General features: G+C 48.2%; 7 gene segments (V, D, J or C); 4 read left to right on the top strand and 3 right to left on the bottom strand.

Moving 5' to 3' along the window:
• The window catches only part of LOC109439166 (immunoglobulin lambda-1 light chain), a 316010-nt gene that overhangs the window by 189736 nt on the left and 102513 nt on the right, over nt 1-23761 (top strand).
• LOC109439815 (putative non-functional immunoglobulin lambda variable 1-50) overlaps nt 1-23761 on the top strand; it is a 370373-nt gene that overhangs the window by 252878 nt on the left and 93734 nt on the right.
• Nucleotides 1-23761, top strand: part of LOC141569198 (immunoglobulin lambda variable 2-18-like) — a 135130-nt gene that overhangs the window by 46159 nt on the left and 65210 nt on the right.
• The window catches only part of LOC109439163 (immunoglobulin lambda variable 2-18), a 123598-nt gene that overhangs the window by 40185 nt on the left and 59652 nt on the right, over nt 1-23761 (top strand).
• On the bottom strand, nt 1049-1672 carry LOC141569187 (immunoglobulin lambda variable 4-3-like). The segment is given in 2 exon segments: nt 1049-1400; nt 1513-1672. Coding segments are annotated over 2 exon segments (369 nt in total).
• LOC109439769 (immunoglobulin lambda variable 3-9) lies at nt 7646-8624 on the bottom strand. The segment is given in 2 exon segments: nt 7646-8079; nt 8472-8624. Coding segments are annotated over 2 exon segments (465 nt in total).
• Nucleotides 12911-13694, bottom strand: LOC109439924 (immunoglobulin lambda variable 3-21). The segment is given in 2 exon segments: nt 12911-13353; nt 13537-13694. Coding segments are annotated over 2 exon segments (474 nt in total).

Below are 23761 nucleotides of genomic sequence, written 5' to 3'. Positions count from 1 at the left end.
CCCTGAGTTGGAGCCAGAGAATCGGTCAGGGATCCCTGAGGGCCGTCCGCCATCATCATAAGTGACCAGAACAGGGGCCTGACCCGGCTTCTGCTGGTACCAGTTAACAACTTACCTTCCAATGTTGTTTCCCTCACAGGTGATCCTGGCCGTCTGTCCCAGGGCCACTGACACCGAGGGCAGCTGCGTCAGCTCATAGGAGGCCACAAAGCCTGCAAGAGAGAAAAAAGAGAGGTAGCAGAATCTCAATATGTCCAGCAAACCTGCCTTCACCCCTACCCTGCCAAATGCATTAAAGGCGAGTCACCCACAGGACTGAAATGTGGTTGGGGAGGTGGGTGTGTGGTGTCAACATATTTCCACCTCAGTGTCCTCCATCTCCCGTGCCCTGCCATTGTTCCGATGCCATCCTGGCCTATCTCTAGACACATCCTGTGGGCAGATGTGGAAACATCCCGTCACCACAGGTGAGAAGTCCCCACAGCTGGAGAAGCCCAGGCCGTGGTCCATGTCGGTCCTGCCATAGACCCTCCAAACATGCTCGTGCTTTCCTACTGGGCCCAGCTCTGCACCCACCACGGGATCATATCTCTGGGTCCAGCCTCTCCTGAGGGCCACATGCTTCCTATTGAAACTCAATCCTGTTTCACTCGCTCCAGATGACATCCAAGGTCACTTCTGGAACAGCAGGATCTATGTTCCTTCCCTGAGTAGAGCCTCATGACAGTGTCACAGAGCCTGTGGCTCTTAGGGACACAGCATCTCAGCCCAGACACCCTTTTAGGGTCATGGTCTTGCCTGGGCAGGTCTGATGTGTCCTGGGTCCTCCCCACAGGCCTGAGGTGGAGCAAACAGAATGTTGTCATCAAAATCACCTAAATTATGAACCGTGTTTGTTTCTCCCTAGTAATGTCTTGGGGAGGAGATGCATAATGGTGGGATTTGTGCAGAGAAGAGGCAAAATCTCAGTATCCTGGGGAGGGAGAGGGAGCAGCTCACTCTGAGTCCCTGTGGGGAAGAGGGGACGGAGGGAGGGAGGTTTTTGTCTCACTTCCCCTCTGTCTGTGTCACTGTGGCTTACCCGTACTGGCCATCAAGTGTATAGCCTACACCACAGTAATACTCAGCCTCGTCCTCAGACTGGAGGTTGGAGATGGTTAAGTAGCGGTCAGCCCCAGAGCTGGAGCCCGAGAAGCGATCGGGGATCCCGTCGGCCTTGTTGTGGCTTCCGTCACTCCCAAGGTACATCACATACAGAGGGGCCTTCCCTGGCTGCTGCTGATACCATTCAATGGTGTAGGTGCTGTGCTCACTGCTCAGGGTGCAGGTGAGCTTGGCCGAGGCTCCCAGGGAGGCTGATGAAGATGGGGGCTGGGTCAGCACGGGCTGAGCACAGAGACCTGGAAACGCAAAATACAAGGGAGATGCTGAACACACCCCAACTGGACAGATGCCCCTCAGGTCTGTGCTTGGAGGGAAATATCGGGGAGCAGGACCCTGGGATGCTCTGACCTGTGGAGAAAACCAGGGGCAGGAGGTAGAAGGAAACCCAGGCCATGGTGGGGAGGGTCTTCCAGGAGCTCTGCCCTGAGGCTGCACAGCTGGGACTGGCCTCTCCAAGCTCCTGTCTTATCCTTTCTTCTTGCAGCTCAGGAAGGGAGGAGCATGAATGCAAATCTGTCTTCCATTCCCCAGTGTGTCTGTCTCAGCTCTGTCTGAGTCTTGAGCCTAAGGGCCTCGTGCTCGTAGTTTCCTGAGGTCAGAAGGGCCAGGTGTGGGTTTCAGAGTGGGGAGTTGATTCCTCTCAACTGAAGTGTCTTCAAAGAGCATCAGTCATGCCCTTTGCACTTGGGCATGGCCCAGGGGAACTGGGCTTATTTGGGTCCTCAAACCAAAACCCACAGTGCCCCCTGGTGCCCTCAGGATAAATATCATCATACCTGTGTAACTGGTTCAACAGAATGACTACTTTTGAATCCTGAATAGAGGCCACACCCTTGGTGAGTGTTTTACTGGCTCCTGCTCACCTGACATCCAGTATGGTGGCCACAAGCCACACGCACAGCAGTTGAGAATGACATGTGGGTAGTTCCAGTAGAGATGTGCTGTGGTTCTGAAACACACACCAGATTTAAAAGACGTATTATAATCACGTAAAATATATCAGTGTTTTATATTTATATTGAAATGATATTTTTCACCAATGGAGTCAAACTAAATATATTATGGAAACTATTCCACCAATTTCTTCTTATTTTTAAAATGTGGCTACTGGACAATTTCAAATTAAACATATGGCTCAATATTATTTCTGTTGGAAAAGGCAGCACTGCAAAGTCACAATATCAGTCACTGGCTTTCAAAATAGGAGAGAGAACTTTCTGGCACCTTAAGGAAAAGCTAAGTCTTAGCTTTGAAAACACAATGAGAGACCACAGGGTGGGGTGAAGGCCAGGATTTTGGGGTCAAAGACCTCCGTTTGCTGCTGGATCAGCCACTTTTTAGTTCTGACCTCAGACAAGGTGTTCATTCCTCTGTGCCTCAGCTTCCCTATCTGTGAAACGGGGTGATGATGAGAATGCTTGTCTCATAGAGTATTTGCAATTTAACAATTTAATAAATATAAAATTATGTGTATGGTGTTGGCACATATTAAGCACATAAGAATGTTTACCCTTCCTCCCATCATATCCTTAATCCTTATGTTATACTTAATATAAACGCCTCTGAATAGTGGTAGGAGGAAAGACAGAAATATAGCAAGTCCTAATTTGGGACATTTGACATTGGCAACATATTCTGCAAATATGGAAATATACACATGTACACACAAATTGCACACATGCAAACACATGGAAAACACATTGACACACACAGATGTGCATACACGCCCACAGACAGGTCACAGATGTGCATGCACTGCCCTTGCACAGGTCATAGGAGGCACATCCACGCAGCCCCCTGTCCTGCCCACTGTGCCTTAGGGCCCAGGCACGCGGCCCTGATTCTCCATCACGGAAAGTTCCAGAACTACAGCAGAACCACTTCATGTTTGTCCAGTGTGTCTGTGATGCGTGTCTTGTCTCAACTGACTTGGCCTCACGTGTTACTCTTCGTTCTAGGAGGGGAATGTGGTGCTGAAGAAACTGACACTCTGCTCTGCACGTGTTCACGGTCAGTGAGTGTCCTCTCACGTGTGTGTCCTCAGAAGGCAGCACGGAGCCCTTGTTGGCAGGTGAGGCCTCAGAGCTGGGCCGGTGTCACCAGGGAGAAGGAACACTGGGGCAGAGAGGAGGGGGCATCTCACACTGATCCTGGGGGACAGGCCGGAGGGCACCAGGTGGGGGTGTGTTTAACCAACTCTTAGGGTCCCCACGTACACAGGGCAGCTGAGCTGGGTCAGGAGGCCTGGGACCTGATTTTGGAAGAGCAGCAGGTCAGCTTGGTATCCTGGGGAGTATGTGAGGAAAACAGCCTCCCTGAGTCCTGCCTGAAGAAACAGGGTCCTGTGTCACTCACGGCCTGACGAGGATGCTGTGCAGGCATCTTGCTGTGCTTCAGAGATGTGCTCACTGTGCTGACCAGAGAGCAAGGATGGAGCCGGATGTGCAGACACAGGGACGGGCCCGTCGGGGAGGTCAGGGTCCTTCTGCTGTCAGTTATCCCACCGGACCTCGGAGCTGGTGGGGCGCCTCCAAGGGAAGGGGGGCCCCGCCATAGCACAGACACTGCTATGGTTTTATTTCTGTCTGCCTCCCCCCAAATTTCATATGTAGAAATACTAATCCTGTTACCTCAGGAGGGGATCTTACTGGAAATAGGTCGTTAGAGATACAAGTAATGAAGGTGAGTTCATACTGGAGTAGCTGGGCCCCTAATCCAACCTGACTGGTGTGGTTCTAAAAGGTGAAATTTAGACACAAACACTCACAACAGCGAATGCCATGGGAAGATGACGGCAGAACCTACAAGCCAAAGGCACCTGAGATCCCAGCAAAACATGAGAAACTAGAAGACAAGCAGGGAGCAGATTCTCCTTCCCAGCCTAAAACAAATCCAACCGTGCCAGCACCTCGACCTGAGACTTTTCCCTCCAGAACGTGAGACAGTAAATCTCTATTGTCAGGCCCCCAGGTTCGGCCCCCGTAAGGACTCTTCTCCCAGGGCCCCAGGGGCAGGGCTGGTTCCTTCCAGGTGCTTCTGTCTCCGTGCTCACAAGCCATGGGGAGGGGCCTCCTGCCATGAGCTTCCCTCCCCTGAAGGGTCTGAGTCTCCTCCCAGGAGCCTGTCTCAGTCCCCAGGCAGCACAGTCTCTGCTGTAACCTAAGACACTCTGTCCCCTTGCCTGCTCCTTCTGGGGTCACGGTGAGGAGGGATACACATGGTCTCCAGAGACTGTCCTGTCCCACAAGAATGTTCTGCAGCTTCCAATGTGAGCATCACCATAACTAGAAATACGCAAAGTCACCACCGTACAGAGTCCTGTGCACAATCTCCCTCACAGAACTGGTTTAACTGGCACAAAAGGTACCAATGAGATATGACATGTGGTGAGAGCTGCAAAAGGGGAGATACGGGGTCCAATGACATTATTCTGCAAACCCATCTCACTCAGTCCCTGTGTCTTGGATGGCCTCCCCGAATAAGGGACTTTCCTGCAGGGCCTTGAAGGATAATGTGGAGTGAACCAGGTAAGGGCCGGTTTCCCAGGGAGAGATGAGGGGCAGGGAGCTGAGACCAACCGTGGGGCGAAGACAGGGATTTATGGGGAGGTGGGAGGCATCTCTGATTGGAGGATCCAGGGCTCCTTCAGGGCTCCAAGGTTGCTGGTTGCAAACCAAGCCTGAATCCCTGCAGGCTGATGGGTCTCTATCCTCAAGACCTGCTTCCTCAGGTAACATGGTAGTCAGACCCCTGTCAAGTGTCCCCAACGTTCCTTTCCCTGGTAATGGGAAGAGAGGACAGATCTGAAAAGCTGAACACAAAGGTCCCAGGTCCCAGTGTCGCAGCTGCTCCAGGACAGAATAAGGTAGACTACAATAGCTACAGTCAGGGTGTCAAGATGACACTTTTTCTCTGTCCTAGCCTGGATTATGAGCCACCTGGATGTCATTGATACCTGCCTCTCCTGAGCACACAGACCACACACAGGGACAAGGTCATTGTTCCCAAGGGCCTCATGGACTGATGGCTCTCAAGGACTCACCTGGACAAGTGGCAGGAGAGACGAGGGGCCTCATTTTTTCATCCTTGAACCTAGAAGGTGTCCCATGCCAGGGAACCTCACAACATCCAAGACACAGGAGGGGAGTCGGGCCCACCCAGGGTGGGCTGTTCTCACTTCCCATCACTACGACCCTGTGGGGACAGCCCCCTCCCCACTCTGCAGGGGAACACAGTAATAACCAGCGTCATTGCTGACTGGAGGGAGAGATGGTCAGAGGCCAAGTTGTCAGAGATGGAGTCTGGAGTCTGTGATAATGGATTCTAACGCCCCTCTTCAGCCATGTGGGGCTGTGCTCAGGAGCTGCTGGTACCAGGAGACAGGATTATAACCCCCAATGTCACAGTTGCTCCAGGACAGAAGAAGGTGACCATCTGTTCACGGGCCCTACAGGCCTAGGGAGGTGGGTCAAGATAGACTGGGCCCCCAACCCATGACAGAGGTGTGAACAGGGGTGTGTGCACAAAACCCCATGGAGCCTGGGTGGGAGGGAGAGCAGGTCCCCTGTGCTTCACAGACAGTGCCTTCCTGTGGTGACTCTCACCTGAGCTGTGAGTGGCAGGTGAGCAGGAGTGAAGCCACTCAGTCGACCAGCAGCACAGGCTCCCCGGGAGCCATCAGACATGCAGGTTCCCGGGCCCACCCTGACCTGCTGAAGCAGCTGCTGCATCTTAGGAGACACCTGGGGACTGTGTGCTCTCTGAGGTTCCAGAAGCTCTGGTCCAGGTCACCACGGGAACCCTCACTTCCTCAAGCTTGTGTCCCCACGTGTCTCCCAGGCCACCTGGGTCTTGGAGATGAACAGTTCTGCCCTCATCAGACTGAGCTTGATTCTGGTGCTAGACCCTGCGATGACGTGGAAAACATGTTTTAGGAAGAATCATTTTCTCCAGCCACATGGGTGGTGTGTTGGAGAGGTCAGATTCCTTTTCCATATTGGTCTTTATTTTATGGTTCATTTTCAAGTGTTTCCTTTGCTGTGTCATCAAGTTCATTAGGCTTTTCTTTGGTAACATCCAATCTGCTGTCCATGTCAGGAAGTGTGTTTTTTCATCGCAGACATTAAAGCTCTTATCGCCAGAAGTTCAGTTTGGAGTTTGTTGTGTTCTCCGTGTCATCACTTACCATGTTCCGTCATTCCTCTGGCCTCATGAATAAACGAAATGCACTTATATTAATCGTTTTGTATCCTCGTTTACAAATTATATCATCCTGGCAGTCTCTGGGCCATTTGGGAAAAGTTGCTTATAATGGCTCACGTTTTCCTGATTCTTTGCAGGAAACTTTTGATAGGATGACAGTTACTGTGCCTTTTTCCTTGTTGGGTACAGAATACTTGTACTTCCCTCTATGTTTTTCAATTTTATACTTGGATATAGTACATTCCTCGACACTGTTTGTTTCCTTCTCAACTTCCTTTTACTTACACTCTCTTTGGTGGCCCCAGAGCAGCCTCTATCTGGGGCTAATTTTCCCACCACTGACCAAAGCTCTCTGACTAGTGAGTCATCTGCTGCCTTAATGAGGAGCTTTCCCCTCTGACTGGCGCACACACGTGTATATGATGTTGTCTGTGGCTCTGTGCAGTGAGCCCGCTATTGTCCTTGGGTGGCTCTTTCCTCAACCTCACGTGGTTTCCTCCCTCATGTGCCCATCAGTCCTCTCAGGAACATTTGCAGACCTGCAGAGTTCTCTCTGGGCAGCTACATCCTCTTCAACATTCTCTCTACACTTTTATTTTCTCTTTGGGCTCCCTGGAAACACCCTGACACAGGGAATATCACGCAGTAGAGTTTGGGGTGATCTCACTGGAAGGAAGCATGGAGGCAAGATGTGCAGACCAGCAGTGTGGTGAGAATTGAAGACTCAGCTGGAGGCCCCGTGAGGTCGTTCTGATCTGAGACCGGGGCTTGGAATCATGGCATCCAGCCGTCACTGGGCCTGCGTCACACTCAGACAGAGGGCATAACCGTGAGGGAGGAAATTCTCTGCACCAATGGAGCTTCCCAGTGAGGGCACCACTGTGAGCTGCAAGGGTGTCCCAGCGGTTGTGGGTGGGTGTGTGAGATCTGACTAGGGACCTAGGTGGATACCACAGTGACCACTGCACTGGTTTGGTCCACTCAGAATCCCAGGCTACCAGGGACCCCAGGGCTGCTGAACTGGGAGGTTCTGGTGCTTAATCTAGAATATTTTGCCAGGGTGTGGCCCAGTCACCATTGTATGGATTTCCAAGGACCATTTCCTCTAGACACATGATTCCATCACTTTGTCCTTCATCTTGGGCCTTATATCCACAACTCACAACATGTGACAGAAACTCCAGTAATGCCTTGTCCACCAGACCTGAATCTACTCCTGACCCACACACTGTGTGTGTGTGGGGGGGAGGGACGGGGTCCAGGGGGCGGGGAGAAGGCAGCCTGAGCTCTCAGATCAGGGGACCTGGGCTAGACCTGCTCTTGGTTTGTCACTAGCCCTCCTAGCGCTTGAGGAGAGTATGACACAGACTGGGGCAGGGGTTTGTGTCTCACTTCCCCATCTGCCTGTGTCACTGTGAGCATTACCACTGTCCCACACAGCACAGTAATAGTCAGCCTCGTCCTCGGCCCGGGCCCCGCTGATGGTCAGGGTGGCCGTGTTCCCCGAGTTGGAGCCAGAGAATCGGTCAGGGATCCCTGAGGGCCGTTGATTGCTATATTTGATGACCAGCACAGGGGCCTGTCCCGGCTTCTGCTGGTACCAGTAAGCATTTTTACTTCCAATGTTGTTTCCCCCACAGGTGATCCTGGCCGTCTGTCCGGGGTTCACCGACACCGAGGGCGGCTGCGTCAGCTCATAGGCGGCCACAAAGCCTGCAAGAGAAGAGAGGAGAGGAGGGTTTGAAGATGAAGGACTCCTTCCCACGTGACCCCTTCCTGCCGGGCCTGGACTGAGCTGCAGGGATTGTCAGGGCCCCCACGGCACCCACTGCCATGATCTCATCCTCAGTGACACATTGGACCTGACTGGTGGATGGAGCCTTTGAACAAATGAGACCACCCCCCTTCTGAGGCAGGTGCAGCCCCTCAGGGCTCACACAGAGCCAGCGAGCACGGTTAGGGGGTTCAGCCCCACCTGCCCCTCACCCTGCAGCAGGGTCATGAGCCTCCTGCCCCCACAGGCAGTGCCCTGCTGAGCTCAGAGTCAGGGCCAGGCTTGTCCTGAGCCCTGGGGCTGGGGGTGGGGGTGAGCCTGGGGGCAGCACCTGTGCAGTGAGCCAGGAGGCCGAGGAGGAGAGGGGTCCAGGCCATGGTGGAGGAACCCCGATTCTCAGGCTGAGCAGGTTTCCTCCCAGCCTCTCTTATCCCCTTGTGGAGACAGCAGCTGGGTATGCAAATCAGCCAGGGTCAGGGGTGCTGCCTGAGGAACTTTGCGGTTTCAGAGAGGGACTCACCCCAAGGGACACTGGGAGGGGTGGTGTGGCCCCTGCAGACCCCACTTTCAGGCAGGAGATCCTCCTTCTCTTGCTGGTCCCATCGTTGGGACAACGTGTCCACCCCAGACTGTCCTGGCCTCGCTCCTGGCCTGGCCACAGCAGAGCACAGGGCTGCATTGTTCTGGGAACCTGAGACACCGCCCAGTGAAGGGGCCCTGTCACGAGGGTGGCCAGGATCACAGGGTGATGCTGGGTTTTCCAGGTCCTTCCTCTGCTCCCCCCGTCTCAGGCGGGAGGTGGTTCATATCATCCAGGACCCTGGTGTGTCTCGTCCATAAGCGTTTGGTGGTTGTGTTCACATGTTGGTCCTTTGCTACCTCCACCTTCAGAAGCTTTACACACTGAGTCCCCTCTGACCTGCAAGTCCCCAGGGCAGGAACGCTCCTCATCCTCACTCTGCAGGTGACACTGCAGGCTTAGCCAGGTGCACACACCTACCCCAGATCACAGCTCCTGAGTTGTAGAGCCAAAGATAAAATTCCTAACCAATGCACATGGAGTTTTTAATGATCCGCTGAAGGGCTGTAAGTGTCAGCCCTTGGCCGTGAGGTTCTGGCAGGTTGTACGTCCTGTGCCTCAGTATCCCCAACTTGTGGTCAGGGTAATTGATAGGTCATATGCTCAAGAGAAAGGATTGAACATAAGAGAATGAAATTTGGCTGGAAATTATTAGAATACCTCATGTGAGATTTAATTATGGTTAATTGCTTTCAGTTGCTGGGGAAAGTACACTAAGTAGGAAAATATTTCACTTACTTTATTAAGTCAAATAAAGGTTATTGAATATCTGCACTGCATCTGGAGTAGAAAAAGAGAAAGAAAAACATTTGGCATCAGCCCCCTGATGGGAGGTAGGGAAGGGAGGAGCTTCTCCTCCTGGCAGGACCACCGGCTCTCAGAGCAAAGGGACGGAGATGGGAAACGTGTGGTCACAGGAAGGACCGGTGTTTGTGGACACCTGAGCTTTAGCGGGACTGGGGTGTGTGGAGGGGAATTAATGGACCTAAACCTGTGCCAGAGAAATAGACAATTTCTACAAGATTCAGATCAAGAGGCCATGCAGTCAAATACTTTGTACATCATTGTCTAAGGTGATGCTGTAGCAATAAAGGACACATTTTCCTTCAGGTGTCAGGTCGTGGTTACTAACCCTCTTGCATGTCATGATCTGCAGGGATGCTTTTAAAACCCTGATGCCCAGGACTTTGCAGGTGGCTCTCTGCTGCCCCCTGGTGGCCACTCCACACTGGCTGTGGAGGCGCAGGGGCGTCCTCTGTCCCTGAGTGGATTCAGATCCCACTGATCAGGTCCTGATTCTCTCACCCACGACTGCTGGACCAGAGAGGAAACCCTCTTCTCTCTGTGGCCCTGCCTGCTTCAGACCAGACACGAGGGCTCAGGTCACCCATGAAAAGCTGAACCTGCCCATTTGGAGCAGGAGGGCGCAGAGCCCACCGAGGCATCCTGCACATACTACCTCAATGGCCATGAGTAGTCATCCAGGTGGTCCAGGATATGGCACCAGGGACACAGGACTCAGAGGATGGCGCTGATTGGTTCATGCTGTGAGTGCAGAGCTGACATGAGGCTGTGACGGCTACTACACCAAAAACAGAGGCAGGAGAACATTCACCCAGCAAACATTTATTCAGATCCTCTTAGTCTGAAACATTCCATCCTGGAATTCAGCATGAACAAGACACAGTCTCTGCTTCAGTGGAGTTTCCATCCTGTGGTTTGGACAGAGTAGTAGACACACTGGGTTTGCTCCCCAGAAGACAGCCCCCACCGATCTCTAGCTATGCATTGCCCGCTCTGTTTATTGGAAAACTGGTACTTTTCCCAGGTCCCTGGCAACCTGGATTGACCATGTGACCCAGCACTGCACAAGGGAAGTACGTGTCAATCAGCTGGGCTTCTTTCAAAAACCTTTGCCCTGATGAAGGAAAGGAATAGACTGGATTTATGCAAGACATTTCCTCTTGAATATGGGTGTGACAGCTGGGATTCCCACAGCCATCCTGACATCTTAAGCCAAAAAGCATGAAAGCCAAGCCTCCATGGTCGGGATGACAGAACAGAAAGTAAGAGAGATCCGGGCCCTCATGGAATGGGTGAGCACCTGGAGAACAACCATCTAATTTCAGACTTTTTGTTGCAGGAGACAAATAGGCTCCTGTCTGTTTATGCCTCTGATTGTCATGTGTGTGTTCTTGCATTAAAATCATTCCTGACTAATGATACAGAAAGAACCACACAGTGGTTGGTGATGTACAGGCAATCAATAGAAAATAGATCAGACAAAAATGACAGGCAGGTCCTACACGGTCAGAAACTAGAGGCAGCCTCTCTGGAGGTGACTGAGGAGCTGCTGTCAGGATGGGAAGGGGAACCAGTAACAGGAAGTGTGTTTGGGGAGTCAGTGCCCTGTGGGACGAATCTGGTTTGTCTGAGGATGAAAGACAGTAAGGTGTCTATGATTTGAAACCAGTTCAGTTCTAATGTGACATTTTTCTCATAAGAATTTGGGGGGCAGAAAGGATGTGTCATCGGGGTGGTCGGGGGAATTCCAGGTAACAAATCAGGGTCTATGGCAGCTGCTTAGCACACATAGGGGCCTCCAGGACGATGCTGCTGGGTCAGGACAGGTTTGACACAGGTTGGACACAGGTCAGACCAGCCCCCAGCCCGTCTATGGTTTACGTGGGGATTGAGATCCCCCAGGGAAGGGTTATAATCGCTCCTTCACACCCGTACCCACCATGTAGTGAAGCCAGGGATTATGGTGCTGCTGCGTCTCTATCCTGAGCCGTCTGTCTAGGGTCCCACAGGCACGGCCCCTCCCCTGTTTTCCCCACACGAGGAAGGGGAGTGCACTTGGCAGAGAAGAGCAGGGGCTGGCAGGGGGTGAATCATGTTCCTAAAGACACCTGCGGAGGAAGAAGAAGAGGAGGACAGGACAGGTCCTAAACCAGAAATAATAACCTCCTCTGAGTGTAGTAGAACCCGGCAGGGATGGGGGAGGGGAAATGGGGACAATCTTTAGCCAACTTCTGGGCTAGAAACCACTTCTTCCTGTTAGTTCTTCCAGCTGATCTGAGTCCTGGAAGAATCCTTAAAATACGGCAAGCATTTTGTCCTTGTTGTGAAATGTGTGTAGATATATATTAATAAACTATTTTTTATTTCTTCCCTGGTCTCATCCCATCGTCATCCAACACAGGTTGTGTTAAAATAGTTAACTTTATGTCTTGGTGTTGACATTCCAAGATATTGCAGGGAAATGTGGATCAGCTGGAGAAAATAAATGTCACTAGCAGAGAAATAGTGTTTTAAATCCTCTTGTGGGAAAAGGTGAGCATGTTTGTGGTTGTTCACAGGGTAGTTTTTAAATATTAAATGATAGCATGGATACCATTATCTCTTTAATTTGGAAAGATGTGGTTTGTGGAAATGTGAGTGGGTTTTATGGTGACAAGTGTGCACTGTGGTGGCTTATTAAGTTTCAACGTTGACAGGCTGAACTGTACTTCACAGAATTACTTTCTATATTTCTGGTTAGGGTGGGTGGAAAGAGAGATTCTTGTGCAAGATTTGGAGGGTAGAAGTGAGGCAGCACCCACTGTGTAGCTCACACCATGGTTGTGTGTCTGCTGGGTCACGTTGTAGGAGGAGGGGACGGTCCCAATTCCCGTGGACTCACTGTCACCTTTTAGTCGACCTAATTGAGGCAGGGCCTGGGGACCTTGGCCCCAGGTGGTCATTATCCTGACCTCTCTGAGAAGGGCGAGAACCTGGGAGGCCCCTTTCTGAACCAGTATCACTTCCCAGTGAGGGTACTGAGAGCTTCCAGGGTCCTCAGCAATGTTGGGGGTGCGTGAGACAGAAGAGGGACAAGTGGACACCCCAGTGCTTTCTCCACTCAGAATCCAGGGCTGTCGTGAGAGTCTGGGGCTTCAGGAGCTCAGCTGAGCAGGGATATTTGTGGGTGTAATACTGGACAGTTGTTTGAAGGAGTGGCCTAGTGACCATCATAGGGAAGTGCAGGGACGTTACCACTGCACAGATATCTCCCTGTGTTTTTCAACCAAGGCCTTCTGTCCCTAATTCACACTGAGGTCCAGACAACACCGGGACAGCCTGGTCCTGCCGCCCTGAATCCACTCCTGTTCCAGCCTCTGCAAAGCTGCCTGAGGGCTGGGAGGAGGGGCAGCCTGGGGATCTCAGATCTGGGGACCTGGGCCAGACTTGCTCATGACTTCGTCACCAGTCCTCCTAGAGCTCGAGGAGAGTATGACACAGACTGGGACAGGGGTTTGTGTCTCACTTCCCCATCTGCCTGTGTCACTGTGAGCATTACCACTGCTGTCCCACACCTGACAGTAATAGTCAGCCTCGTCCTCGGCCCGGGCCCCGCTGATGGTCAGGGTGGCCGTGTTCCCCGAGTTGGAGCCGGAGAATCGGTCAGGGATCCCTGAGGGCCGCTCGCTATCCTCATAAATGACCAGCACAAGGGCCTGTCCCGGCTTCTGCTGGTACCAGTAAGTATATTTACCTCCAATGTTGTTTCCTCCACAGGTGATCCTGGCCGTCTGTCCTGGGGTCACTGACACCGAGGGCGGCTGCGTCAGCTCATAGGAGGCCACAGACCCTGCAAAGAAGAGGAGGAAAGGTTGGATTCCAGTGAAGGGGCTCATCTCTAGGAATCCCCCGCCTGCCTGGTCTGGACTGAGCTCCAGTCGTTCTCTGGGCCCTAGGTGCCTCGTCCCATCAGTCTAAGCCTCAGTAGCCCATGGGCCTGGACTGGGGTTGGGTGTGAGCCCGGGAGCAGCACCTGTGCAGTGAGCCAGGAGGCCGAGGAGAAGAGGGGTCCAGGCCATGGTGGAGGAACTCTGATTCTGAGGCTGAGCAGGTTTCCTCCCAGCCTCTCTTATCCCCTTAGTGGAGAGAGCTGCTGGGTATGTAAATCAGCCGGGTTCAGGTGTGCTGCCTGAAGAGCTTTGTGGCTTCAGAAAAGAGCTCAGCCTCAGGGGGCTCAGGGAGGGAAGGGGTGGAACTTGCAGACCCCACCCTCAGCCCTTGGAATCCTTCTTCTCCTGCTGATACCATAGCCTGGGGCCAAAATCTCCAACTCAGACTGTCCAGACCTTGCTACTGGTCTGGCCCCATCAGAGCTCAGATGTGAATTGTCTGCCTTTTCTGAAGTCATTCTACAGGTGGCACTAGGAGACTTACACAGGGGTCAGGTTCGTTCCTACCCCATTCACAGCTCCTGAGCACAGAAACTGAAGACAATTTTCACTTGCCAAGCACACAAGGAATAATCAAAGTGCTGTAAGCTTCTGTGTTTGGTGATAGTTCCTGGGCAGGTCACAGGTGGTGTGCCTCAGTATCCCCAGTGTGCAGTCATGGCCAGGGAGGGATCGTGTGCTCAAAATAAAAGCTTTATAAGAATCAGAACAGCTGCAACCTCCCAGAGCACATCGAGTGAAGGTTTGTAATAATTAGGTTGCTTTTAGTTGCTTGGGAAATGTATTAAGTAATTTTAAAATCTTAATTTAATTAAGTCCGTCAATAAAAGCTCTTTGAGCACCTGTTATGTGCCAGGCACTCATCCAGGAATGAGAAGCAGCTGTGTGTACAGGACAGGAGGGTCTCAGAGCAAAGGAGGGGGTGCAAAAATGGGAAGATAAACATTTGTGGACAGTGACAACGTTATAGCATGACTGTGTACGTGTGTATGTGTGTGTGTGGGGGGACTGAAGTGCCTGAACTTGTGTCAGAGAAACAGGCAATTTTTACTACGTAGAATCCGATCAGAATGCCACAGAGTCTGAAAATGTGTACATCATTGACAAGGATGATGCTGGAGAAAATAATGACACCTTTCCTTCAGATGTTACGTCCTCGTTACTAACCCTCCCTGCAGGTTATGATCTGCAGGGATGCTTTTAAAACCTTGATGCCCAGGACTTTGGCAGGCGACTCTCTGCTGCCCCCTGGTGGCGCCTCCGCAAAGGCTGCTGGAAGCTGAGGGGCGTCCTCTGTCCAGGTGTGGATTGAGCTCCCACTGCTCAGGTTCTGAACAGCTTTTGCCAACATGGCTCCAGATATGAAAGAAAACAGCAATTTGGCACTCCATTCAGTTATATGGAAATTTCTTTACAATTCACCTTCCTATGCCCTCCACATTGGCTGAAATATTTGTTTTGTTGGTGTTGTTTGGGGAATGCTGAACCACCTAATCCAATAGAAAGAACAAATTAGCATATCTTGTAACTCACCGTGAAGTAGGAAGCCCAGAGTCAGTAGGCGCACACTTGGCCCTGAAAGCGGTGTATTTCACAGCTGAGGACGTTTCTCCAGGTCCAACGTCAGGACTGATGGAGGTTACGAAATGTGTGGGGGTCCCAGGCAGGGAGGTTCTGCAGCAGGTCCAGTCAGTGGTGTAATGAATGGCTGGCAATTTGGACCATATGGTCCAGCAGACTCTATGGTGTCAAGAGGAATTGGTGGTGGGGTGGACACATTGTGAATTTTACGGCAAGCTCTATAGGAGAATCCCAATGTAGACCATAGCGTTTTGGCACAAGTCTATGTTACCTGCAGGGGAAAATTAAACATCTCTTGTAAAACATCTCCTAGGCAACGAACAACATTAGACACCAAGGACCATGCAGCTAGAACTGTCAGATCCATTGAGTCATGAGGGCGGGCAGGCCAACACTAATCCCTTTTGAGGAGGAAGTGGTACATCTAGGATGGAGCTGGAGTAGGACCCAGGGCTCAAGTAAACTGAATAAGCAGGTGGCCCAACCCCATTTTCTCCATCTCTCTTGCACCAGTGTCTCCCCCTGTCTTCATATTTATATGCTAATGGTGGCTTAGCCTAGGGAAACATTGGGCTTAGCCTGCTGGCAGGAACTGGGAAGCAGCACCTGTGCAGAGAGAAAGCAAGGTGAGCAGGAGAGGGATCCAGGCTGTGGTGGAGATGGTGCAGGGCTCAGACTCCTGGGGCCCCACAGGTAGCAATGAGTACCTCACCTCTTAGACACATTTTCCAGGAAAGGGACTCATGTTGCCTGTTGTCTCTGTCAGTGTTCTGGGAGCTCTTTCTGTCTGCATCTGGCCATCAGAACCTGTCTCTGAGTCAGAAAGGATAAAAAGGAATGTCTCAGTTTGCCAGTCCAAGAATGGGCCCTGAACACCAGTTACCTTCCCCTGAGGCCCGTTTCAACTTAGGGCAACTTGGCGGCTCCAGCTGCTCTGTAACGTTCCTGCCTGCAGCCGTGCTGCCCCCTGCTGGTGGAGGAGAACTCAGCTGTGGCTTCCTGTGCTCCAAGTTCTGCAGATACCTCTCTTCTGAGCGAGTCTAGGCCTGGAGCAAGGAAAGTCACGTGAGACTCTTGTGAATTTTTCGTCTAGAAATTACTTGTAAAATCATTTCTACATGTAATTAATATAAAATGATTTCTGAGACAATTTACATTCTTTTATTGAAATATAATATGTACTTAGTATTACAGCACATCTCAATGTAGACTCTAAATTTTTTCAAAATACTCGATCTGGTTTTAGATTTCATTAAATTTATAGTTGATAAAGTAGATTCACATACCAATGTTCACATACTCCAAGCATACTTAAAGACTTCCAGCAACTAACTGCCTACCAAATTATTATTTTCCTTTAATATTTGGAGATTCATTGGCAAAATTGGTTCATATTTTCTAAAAGAACTTATTTGACTGAAGCAAAAACATCAATTTGAAAACTGTTATTATTCCCCAAATATCCAATAAAAATTCCATAACAAAAATAATAAATAATTTTTAACCATTTATAAATCTAAAAAAGCAGGGGTTTTTGTGTGCAAGTAACCAAGACATTTTATAGATGTTCAAAGACGTAAGCTCAGATCCTAACAAACATAATTTAAATTGTTTTTTCTTGAAAATACAATCCTGATTTTAGAATACTGACTTTATCAATTCTTTTCTGATTGTTGATGAAACACTTGTTATCAAACTCACTATGTATGCCTCTTCGAAGGTCCACTTTGATTTCCATATTTTTTTAATACAACAAACAAAATGCAATTGACATTAATTGTGAAATGTGTGACCTACATTATTTAGCCTTTTTTTCTTTACTGTTTTAGTCACAGTCACAGCTTCAATGGTGCATTAGTAGAAGTCCTCGACTACAAGTTTTTAAATTGTCCATGACTACTTTTCAAACTAGAAAATAACTTAAGTACATTAAAATAGTAAGCATTTCAATTTAATTATCAATTATGATTTGCATAGATATCATGTTAACTCGTGGTGCCTGCAGCCAATAGTTAAACTAACACATTACATAGAAAAAAACATCAAGTAGGTTAAATCCATTGATAGCGAGTACATTGGTGACATGTTTACGTGAAAGGCTGGAACACTGCACACACCTGACAAACACACTACAGTTCATTGGAATTTTATGTGATGTAACGATCAGAGAGCAATGCCGTGCTAACAAAATGGTAAACTTGTGTTTAATTGAAAAATCATTTACGCTGCTTCAGTTTTTAAATTAAAATTAATTAAAATAATATAAAATCATTCAGTCCCTCAGTTGCACTATTCACATGTCTAGACTCTTTAGCTACATGTGGCTGATGTTATGTATCAACTCGGGCTCCCTTTCCCAGAATTCTCTTTTCTGTATGTTTCAAATTAAGTGAGCCACGAGAGAAGTGCCGGTGTGAATGCCTGTGGAACCTGGAGTGATGGAGCGGCCATTTAGCAGCTCACAGTCAATGTGGATCACTGGCTGGCTTACTTCTCTGACCTTTGTAGTGGCCACATTGCAACTGCTCCTCCTTCCCTGGATCTTCCTTCAGCTTCTCTAGCTCCTGAGACAGATGAGTGTGTTCAGCATAACATCAAATTCCTATGACAAATCCCTCATTATTATATGTTATATACTAATATATGTGTAACTATATAAGTATATACATGCATATGTACATGTATACGTCAGTGTTGTGTATTCTATGAGGCAGATAATTGAGTTCGCGAACTCTTTCTAGAAAAACTGCTAATAACTCATTGCTGAATCTCACTACGGTCACCTTTGAAGTATTCCCCTTGGGAAGCTAAGCCCCAACACCAGTGCCTAGTCCACCCTTCAAAGCAATTTTGGAACTCTTTTTCTGGAATGGCCATCAGAGCTGTGTGTTACCCTTGATGTCCTGAATGTTTTCAAAATATTTTCCTTTCAGTATTGCTTTTATCTTTGGGTAAAGAAAGAAGTCATTGGGGGCCAGATCAGGTGAGTAGGAAGGGTGTTACAATACAATTACTCATTTACTGGCTAAAAATTCCTCACAGATAGTGTCACGTAAGCTGGTGCATTGTCGTGATGCAAGAGCCATGAATTGTTGGTGAAAAGTTCAGGTCATCTAATTTTTCCATGCAGCCTTTTCAGCACTTCCAAATAGTCAAATTGGTTAACTGTTTGTCCAGTTAGTACAAATTCATAATGAGTATTCCCTCTGATATAATCAAAAGGTTAGCAACATTGTTGCAACAAGTTTGTGAACTTAATTGTCAGACATCGTCGTCTTTTTAAATTGTGAGTGTGGTTGATAGGATCCCATGGTTGTCGAGGGAAAAGTAGAAGCAGCACAGGTGGGTGTCATTCCCACAACTGCAGCTGAGCCAAAGCAGTCATCAGAAAGCGTGACACAGGTCTTTGGTATTGACTAGTTTATCCTGGTGTCCCTAGACCTCAAATAGATGGGCAAACCTTCGATTCCTACTTTATCTGCATAAGCAGAAAGCTCCATCTGAGAGAGAGCTTTTATTTCCTACTGGGCCTTTGTAGAGTTGTATACTTGACTGTGGCCACGTAACTGACCATGTAACCTCAGCTTCCTGTCATGAGTTGGGTATTATCTGACTCAAAACGCCGTAAAGTTGTGTATGTATAGCAGTGCCCATCATCAAATAGAAGTCGTGTGTATCAGATCGGGCTTGACCAAGTCATGAAGGCACAAGAAAGTTGCATGAGAGTGTGACTATAATATCCACTAATATGTAATATCGTCTCTCTCATCCCATAACATGACCTAGTAGGGAGATCCTTCTGACCAGCTGCCTGAGAGGAAATATCTCAGGCAGCGTGGACTCCAGATGAACCTGCCCGATATGCAGACACCACGGAGAGCGGACAGCTGCACCACCGCAGCACTGTTCTGGGACATCTCTGAAGGACACAGGTGAGGGAAAATCCTTCTGCTAGCAGTTCTTTGAACAGTATGCACGTGCCTCCTTATCCGTGGTCTCAGATCAGAGTAGAGGTATACCTCCGTAATAATTCGTGGACTGTGACTAATAGTTTGGTTGGATGGTCAGGAACTTGGAAAGAACATGATTGCATAATTGGTGGCAAATAATTTTGAAGAAGAGGTATGAAAATAGACATCTTGAAGTGGGCACAGATCATGAAGATATTTGGGTCCTATGTAAAGACTCCCCAAAGCGTGACCTCAGAAGGAAATGACCTCAATGATCAGGTAGATATGAGGGCCAGTTCTGTGGATACCACTCAGCCTCTTTCCCCAGAGACTCAAGTCTTTGCCCTACAGACTCATGAACAAAGTGGCCATGGTGGCAGGGATGAGATTATTTGTGGGATCGTCAATGTGGATAAACAGCCACTGGATAATCAGGCTGACCTGCTTATAGCCATTGCTGCATGTTCCATGTGCTAATAGCAGAAACCTCCAATACCGAGTTTCCAAATATGATGCCATTCCCTGGGGAACAGTCAGGTTCCTGATGACAGATTGAGTACCTTAGACCTGCTTCATTTTGGAAGGGACTACTTTGTTCTTCCTGAATTAGACATTTGCTATTGATAAATTTTTGCCTTCCTTGCCGGCTATGTTTCTGCCAAATCTGTTTTCCAACGACTAACAGAATTTCTCACGCTGCATTATCGAATTCCACATAGGGTTCTAGCCAAAGAAGTCATTTCACAGCAAATGAAGAGCAGCAACTGGTCCATGTTCGTGGAATTCACTGGTCTTAGAATCTTCCTCATCATTCTGACCTAGCAGGATTGACCGGATGATGGAAGGACCTTCCAGGACTCAGTGCCAGGCCTGGGTAGGTGGCAACCTCTTTAGAGCTGAGGCAATGTGCTCCAGGAGGTTGTATGTGCTCTAAGTCAGCACCTAATATACAGCCAGGCTTCTCCCATAGGCAGGATTCATGAAACTGGGAATCAAGGGGTGGAAATGGGCAAGTGGCCACTCACTACCATCCCTAGGGAGCCACCATCAACATTTTTCTTAGATATATACTAAATTATAGTTGACATTCAATATTATTCAGCTTGGCATGTGGAGTACGGCATAGGGAACAGAATCAGTGGAATTGTAACAGCTGTATGTGATGTCACAGGAGTAGTATATTGGGGGAGGGAGCATTACTTTGTGAGGGGTGTAAACGTCTAACTATTACATTGTTTTGTACAACTGATACTAACTAAAACAAAAACATGGAATGATCAAAAAAAAATATTTTTTCTCCTTACACCTGAAACTGTACACACTGGATTTTCTTGTGTGGTTAACATTAAGTTTATGTAAAAGAAAGTTTCATATACACAGGTGGTCCTTTTTCTTCTCCATGCATCTTATCTCCATTCCTCCTTGTAAATTCAGACCTTTATCCTCTCGCCTTTTATGTTTTTGTTGTCACGAATTACCCCTTTTTATGCTGGGAGTTCATTTCGGAGTTTCAGTATCTATTGTCTACTCTTTCTCTTTTTCTTTTTTATGTTTTTACGTCCTTTAACCTTTGTGTTATGTTTAAGGGTATAGTGCCCTATTCTGAATAAAGTTGCAATTTCCTGCTTCTATTTGTCAGTCATCTTACTGATAGTTTTGTATTCTTTTGTCTTTTTGTTTCAGGTAAAATAACCCCCTTCAGGATTGCCTGCAATGCAAATCTCGTGGTGGAAAATTTCCTCAGCTTCTCTATGTCTGGAAAAGTCTTTATTTCTCCTTCAGATCTAAAGGGTAACTAAGGTGGGTATATTATTCTGGGCTAGTAATTTCTCTTTTTCAGTAGTTTGAATATTTGAATCCAATCCTTTCTAACTGGTAGAGTTTCTGCTGAAAACTATCCGACGATGACCTATTGGGCTTTCCTTTGTATCTTACCATCTTCTTTTCCTTGGCTGCCTTGAGATTCTTCCTTCGTCATTGGAAACAACCAAAATGTCCTTCGATAGATGAATGGATAAAGAAGTTGTGGTATATATACACAATGGCATACTATTCGGCAGTAAGAAAAGATGATATAGGAACATTTGTGACAACATGGATGGATCTTGAGAGAGTAATGCTGAGTCAAACAAGTCAGACAGAAAAAGCAGAGAACCATGTGATTTCATTAATTTTTGACAGTTTCAATACAATGTGCCTTGGAGACGGCCTTTTAGGATTGAGATAATTAGGTGTTCTGTTTGCTTTTTGGATACAAGGATACAGTTCTTTCCATAGGTTTGGGAAGTTCTCTTGACTGTTTGAAGAGGCTCTCTGTTCCCTCCCTCTTCTCCTCTCCTGGTATACCCATTATTCTGACGTTGCAGTTTTTTTAAAAAAAATTTTATTAGGGAAGGAGAGCAGAACTTTATTGGGGAACAGTGTGTACTTCCAGGCCTTTTTTCCAAGTCAAGTTGTTGTCCTTTCAATCTTAGTTGTGGAGGGCGCAGCTCAGCTCCAGGTCCAGTTGCCATTGCTAGTTGCAGGGGGCACAGCCCACCATCCCTTGCAGGAGTCGAACCTGCAACCTTGTGGTTGAGAGGACGCACTCCAACCAACTGAGCCATCTGGGAGCTCAGTGGCAGCTCAGCTCAAGGTGCCGTGTTCAATCTTAGTTGCAGGGGGCGTAGCCCACCATCCATTTTGGGACTCCAGGAGTTGAACTGGCAACCTTGTGGTTGAGAGCCCACTGGCCAATGTGGGAATCGATCCGACAGCCTCGGAGTTAGGAGCATGGAGCTCTAACTGCCTGAGCCACCAGGCCGGCCCCCAATATTGCTCTTTTTAATGGAGTCAGATAGCTCTTGCAGTGTTCTTTCATTTCTTTTAATTCTGAAGTCTCTCTCTTCTTCCATCTGCATCATTTCCAGATTTCTATCTTCGATATTACTAATTCTTTCCTCCATCTTGTCAGCTCTATTTCCTAAGCTCACTATTTCATTCTTTGTCTGTTTTATTGAGTTCTTCAGCTCCAGAATTTCTTTTTGTTCTTTTAAGTTTCAGTCTTTTTGGTAAAGTTTGTTGATTTTATTGCTGATTTTATTTCATTGTTTATTGATTTTATTTCTGAGTTCATGAAACTTCCTGTCTGAGTTTTCTTTCATCTCGTTGAGATTTTTTCAGAACTGTCATCTTGAAGTTTCAGTCATTTAAATTTTCAGGGATTTCATGTCTCTAAGTTTATTTTCCGTAGCTTTTTCATTTTCTTTCTGAGCTGCCTTGCTACCCTGGTCATTGGTGGTATTTGATGGATGATTTCTCTGCCTGGGCACTTATGGGAGTGAACTCAGTTGCAGGTTGATAGGAGAGGTTTTGTTTGTCAGTAGGTGGCTCTGGAGCACGTGTTTATTATTCTTGCACTGGGATCTCTGCTGGGTGGTGGGAAATGCTTTGTATTCCCTGGGGATGTGGGAGTCTCCTCTGACCAGGTTACCTCCATCTCAGGACATCACCCCCGTGGAAAAATGTGGTGGGTGATGGGGTTCCAAGTCCCTGAAATCCCAGTGTTGGCCCTGCAGCCAGAGGCAGTGCTGCACTGCCTGAGCTGTCCTAGGTGCTTCTGCTGGAATTAGCCACAATGGGTGAGGGTAGGATGCGCTGGAAGAGGCCGCTGATGTGTTTGTGGCTTTGTTCTTCTCCCAGTAATGACAACTGCCAGACCTCAGCTACTTCACCTCTCCTTCTCTACCCCTGTCATCGGGATTAGCCTGTGTGCGTCTGCTGCTCAACTACTGCCTCTCCAGTTCTCGGGCTGTAGATATTCACTTTGGAACCCAACACTCACGATGCAGTTTCTTCTGGAGCCCTTGCCAGTTCTAGGAGGGTTGAGGGAGGCAGCCAGTCTCCCAGGCTTGGTTTTCTACCTGGCAGTGGCGGCTGCTAAAACACAGCTGTCACACTTCTGTATCTGTCTCTGACCTGATTGCTTTGTTCAGCTGTATTATATGCTGATCACTCAGGCAGCAATGCTCAGGGAGCAGAGACTGCCTCTGCAACCCGATTCCTCCCCTCTCCTGAGACCCACAGTGCACTCTGGGTGTGTCTGTGGCAACTGTCTCTGCGCTTCTCCTTTCTCTCCTCCCCTGTTGGACTCCATTCACCCACTTTCTGATGTTTCGTTGCACAGATCTCTCAGACATGTTTGTGTTGCATATATATATATATATATATATATATATATATATATGCATATATATACATATATATGTATATATGTAATTTTTCTTTTGAACACTTGACTACATGTTATAGACATTAACAAATGAAAACATTTCTATATTTATCCTTGTATTTACCATCTCTGATGCTTTGTATTTCTTTGTGTAGATTCTCATTTCTGTGTATCATCATTTCCTTCCATCTGAACGGTGTCCTTTACTATCACATATAAAGATCTGCTGGGGATCGATTCTGTGAGACTTAGCAGCCTGACAAAGTTTTACATTGCTTTCATTTTTGACTGATCATTCACTAGATAAAAAATTCCAGGTTGACGGATTTTAGTACTTTAAAGGTGTTGCTCCACAATTTACTTGCTTGTCTTGCTTTAATGAGAACACTGATTGTACCTGTTTGTCCCTCTATATACAATGTGTCTTTTTTCTCTGGCTCCTTTTAAGAGTGTCTCTACATCATTGGTTTGTAGCAATTCCATTATGATGTGTTTTGGTGCTGCTTCCCTGTTTCCTGAGCCTGAGCTTTGTTGAGTTTCTTGGATATGTTTGTTTATGGGTCTTAC

Source organism: Rhinolophus sinicus, linkage group LG16 (genome assembly GCF_036562045.2).
Source record: "Rhinolophus sinicus isolate RSC01 linkage group LG16, ASM3656204v1, whole genome shotgun sequence".
Taxonomy (NCBI): Eukaryota; Metazoa; Chordata; class Mammalia; order Chiroptera; family Rhinolophidae; genus Rhinolophus; species Rhinolophus sinicus.
The sequence above is the reverse complement of the archived record's forward strand: the minus strand, read 5'-3'. Positions and strand labels throughout refer to the sequence as shown.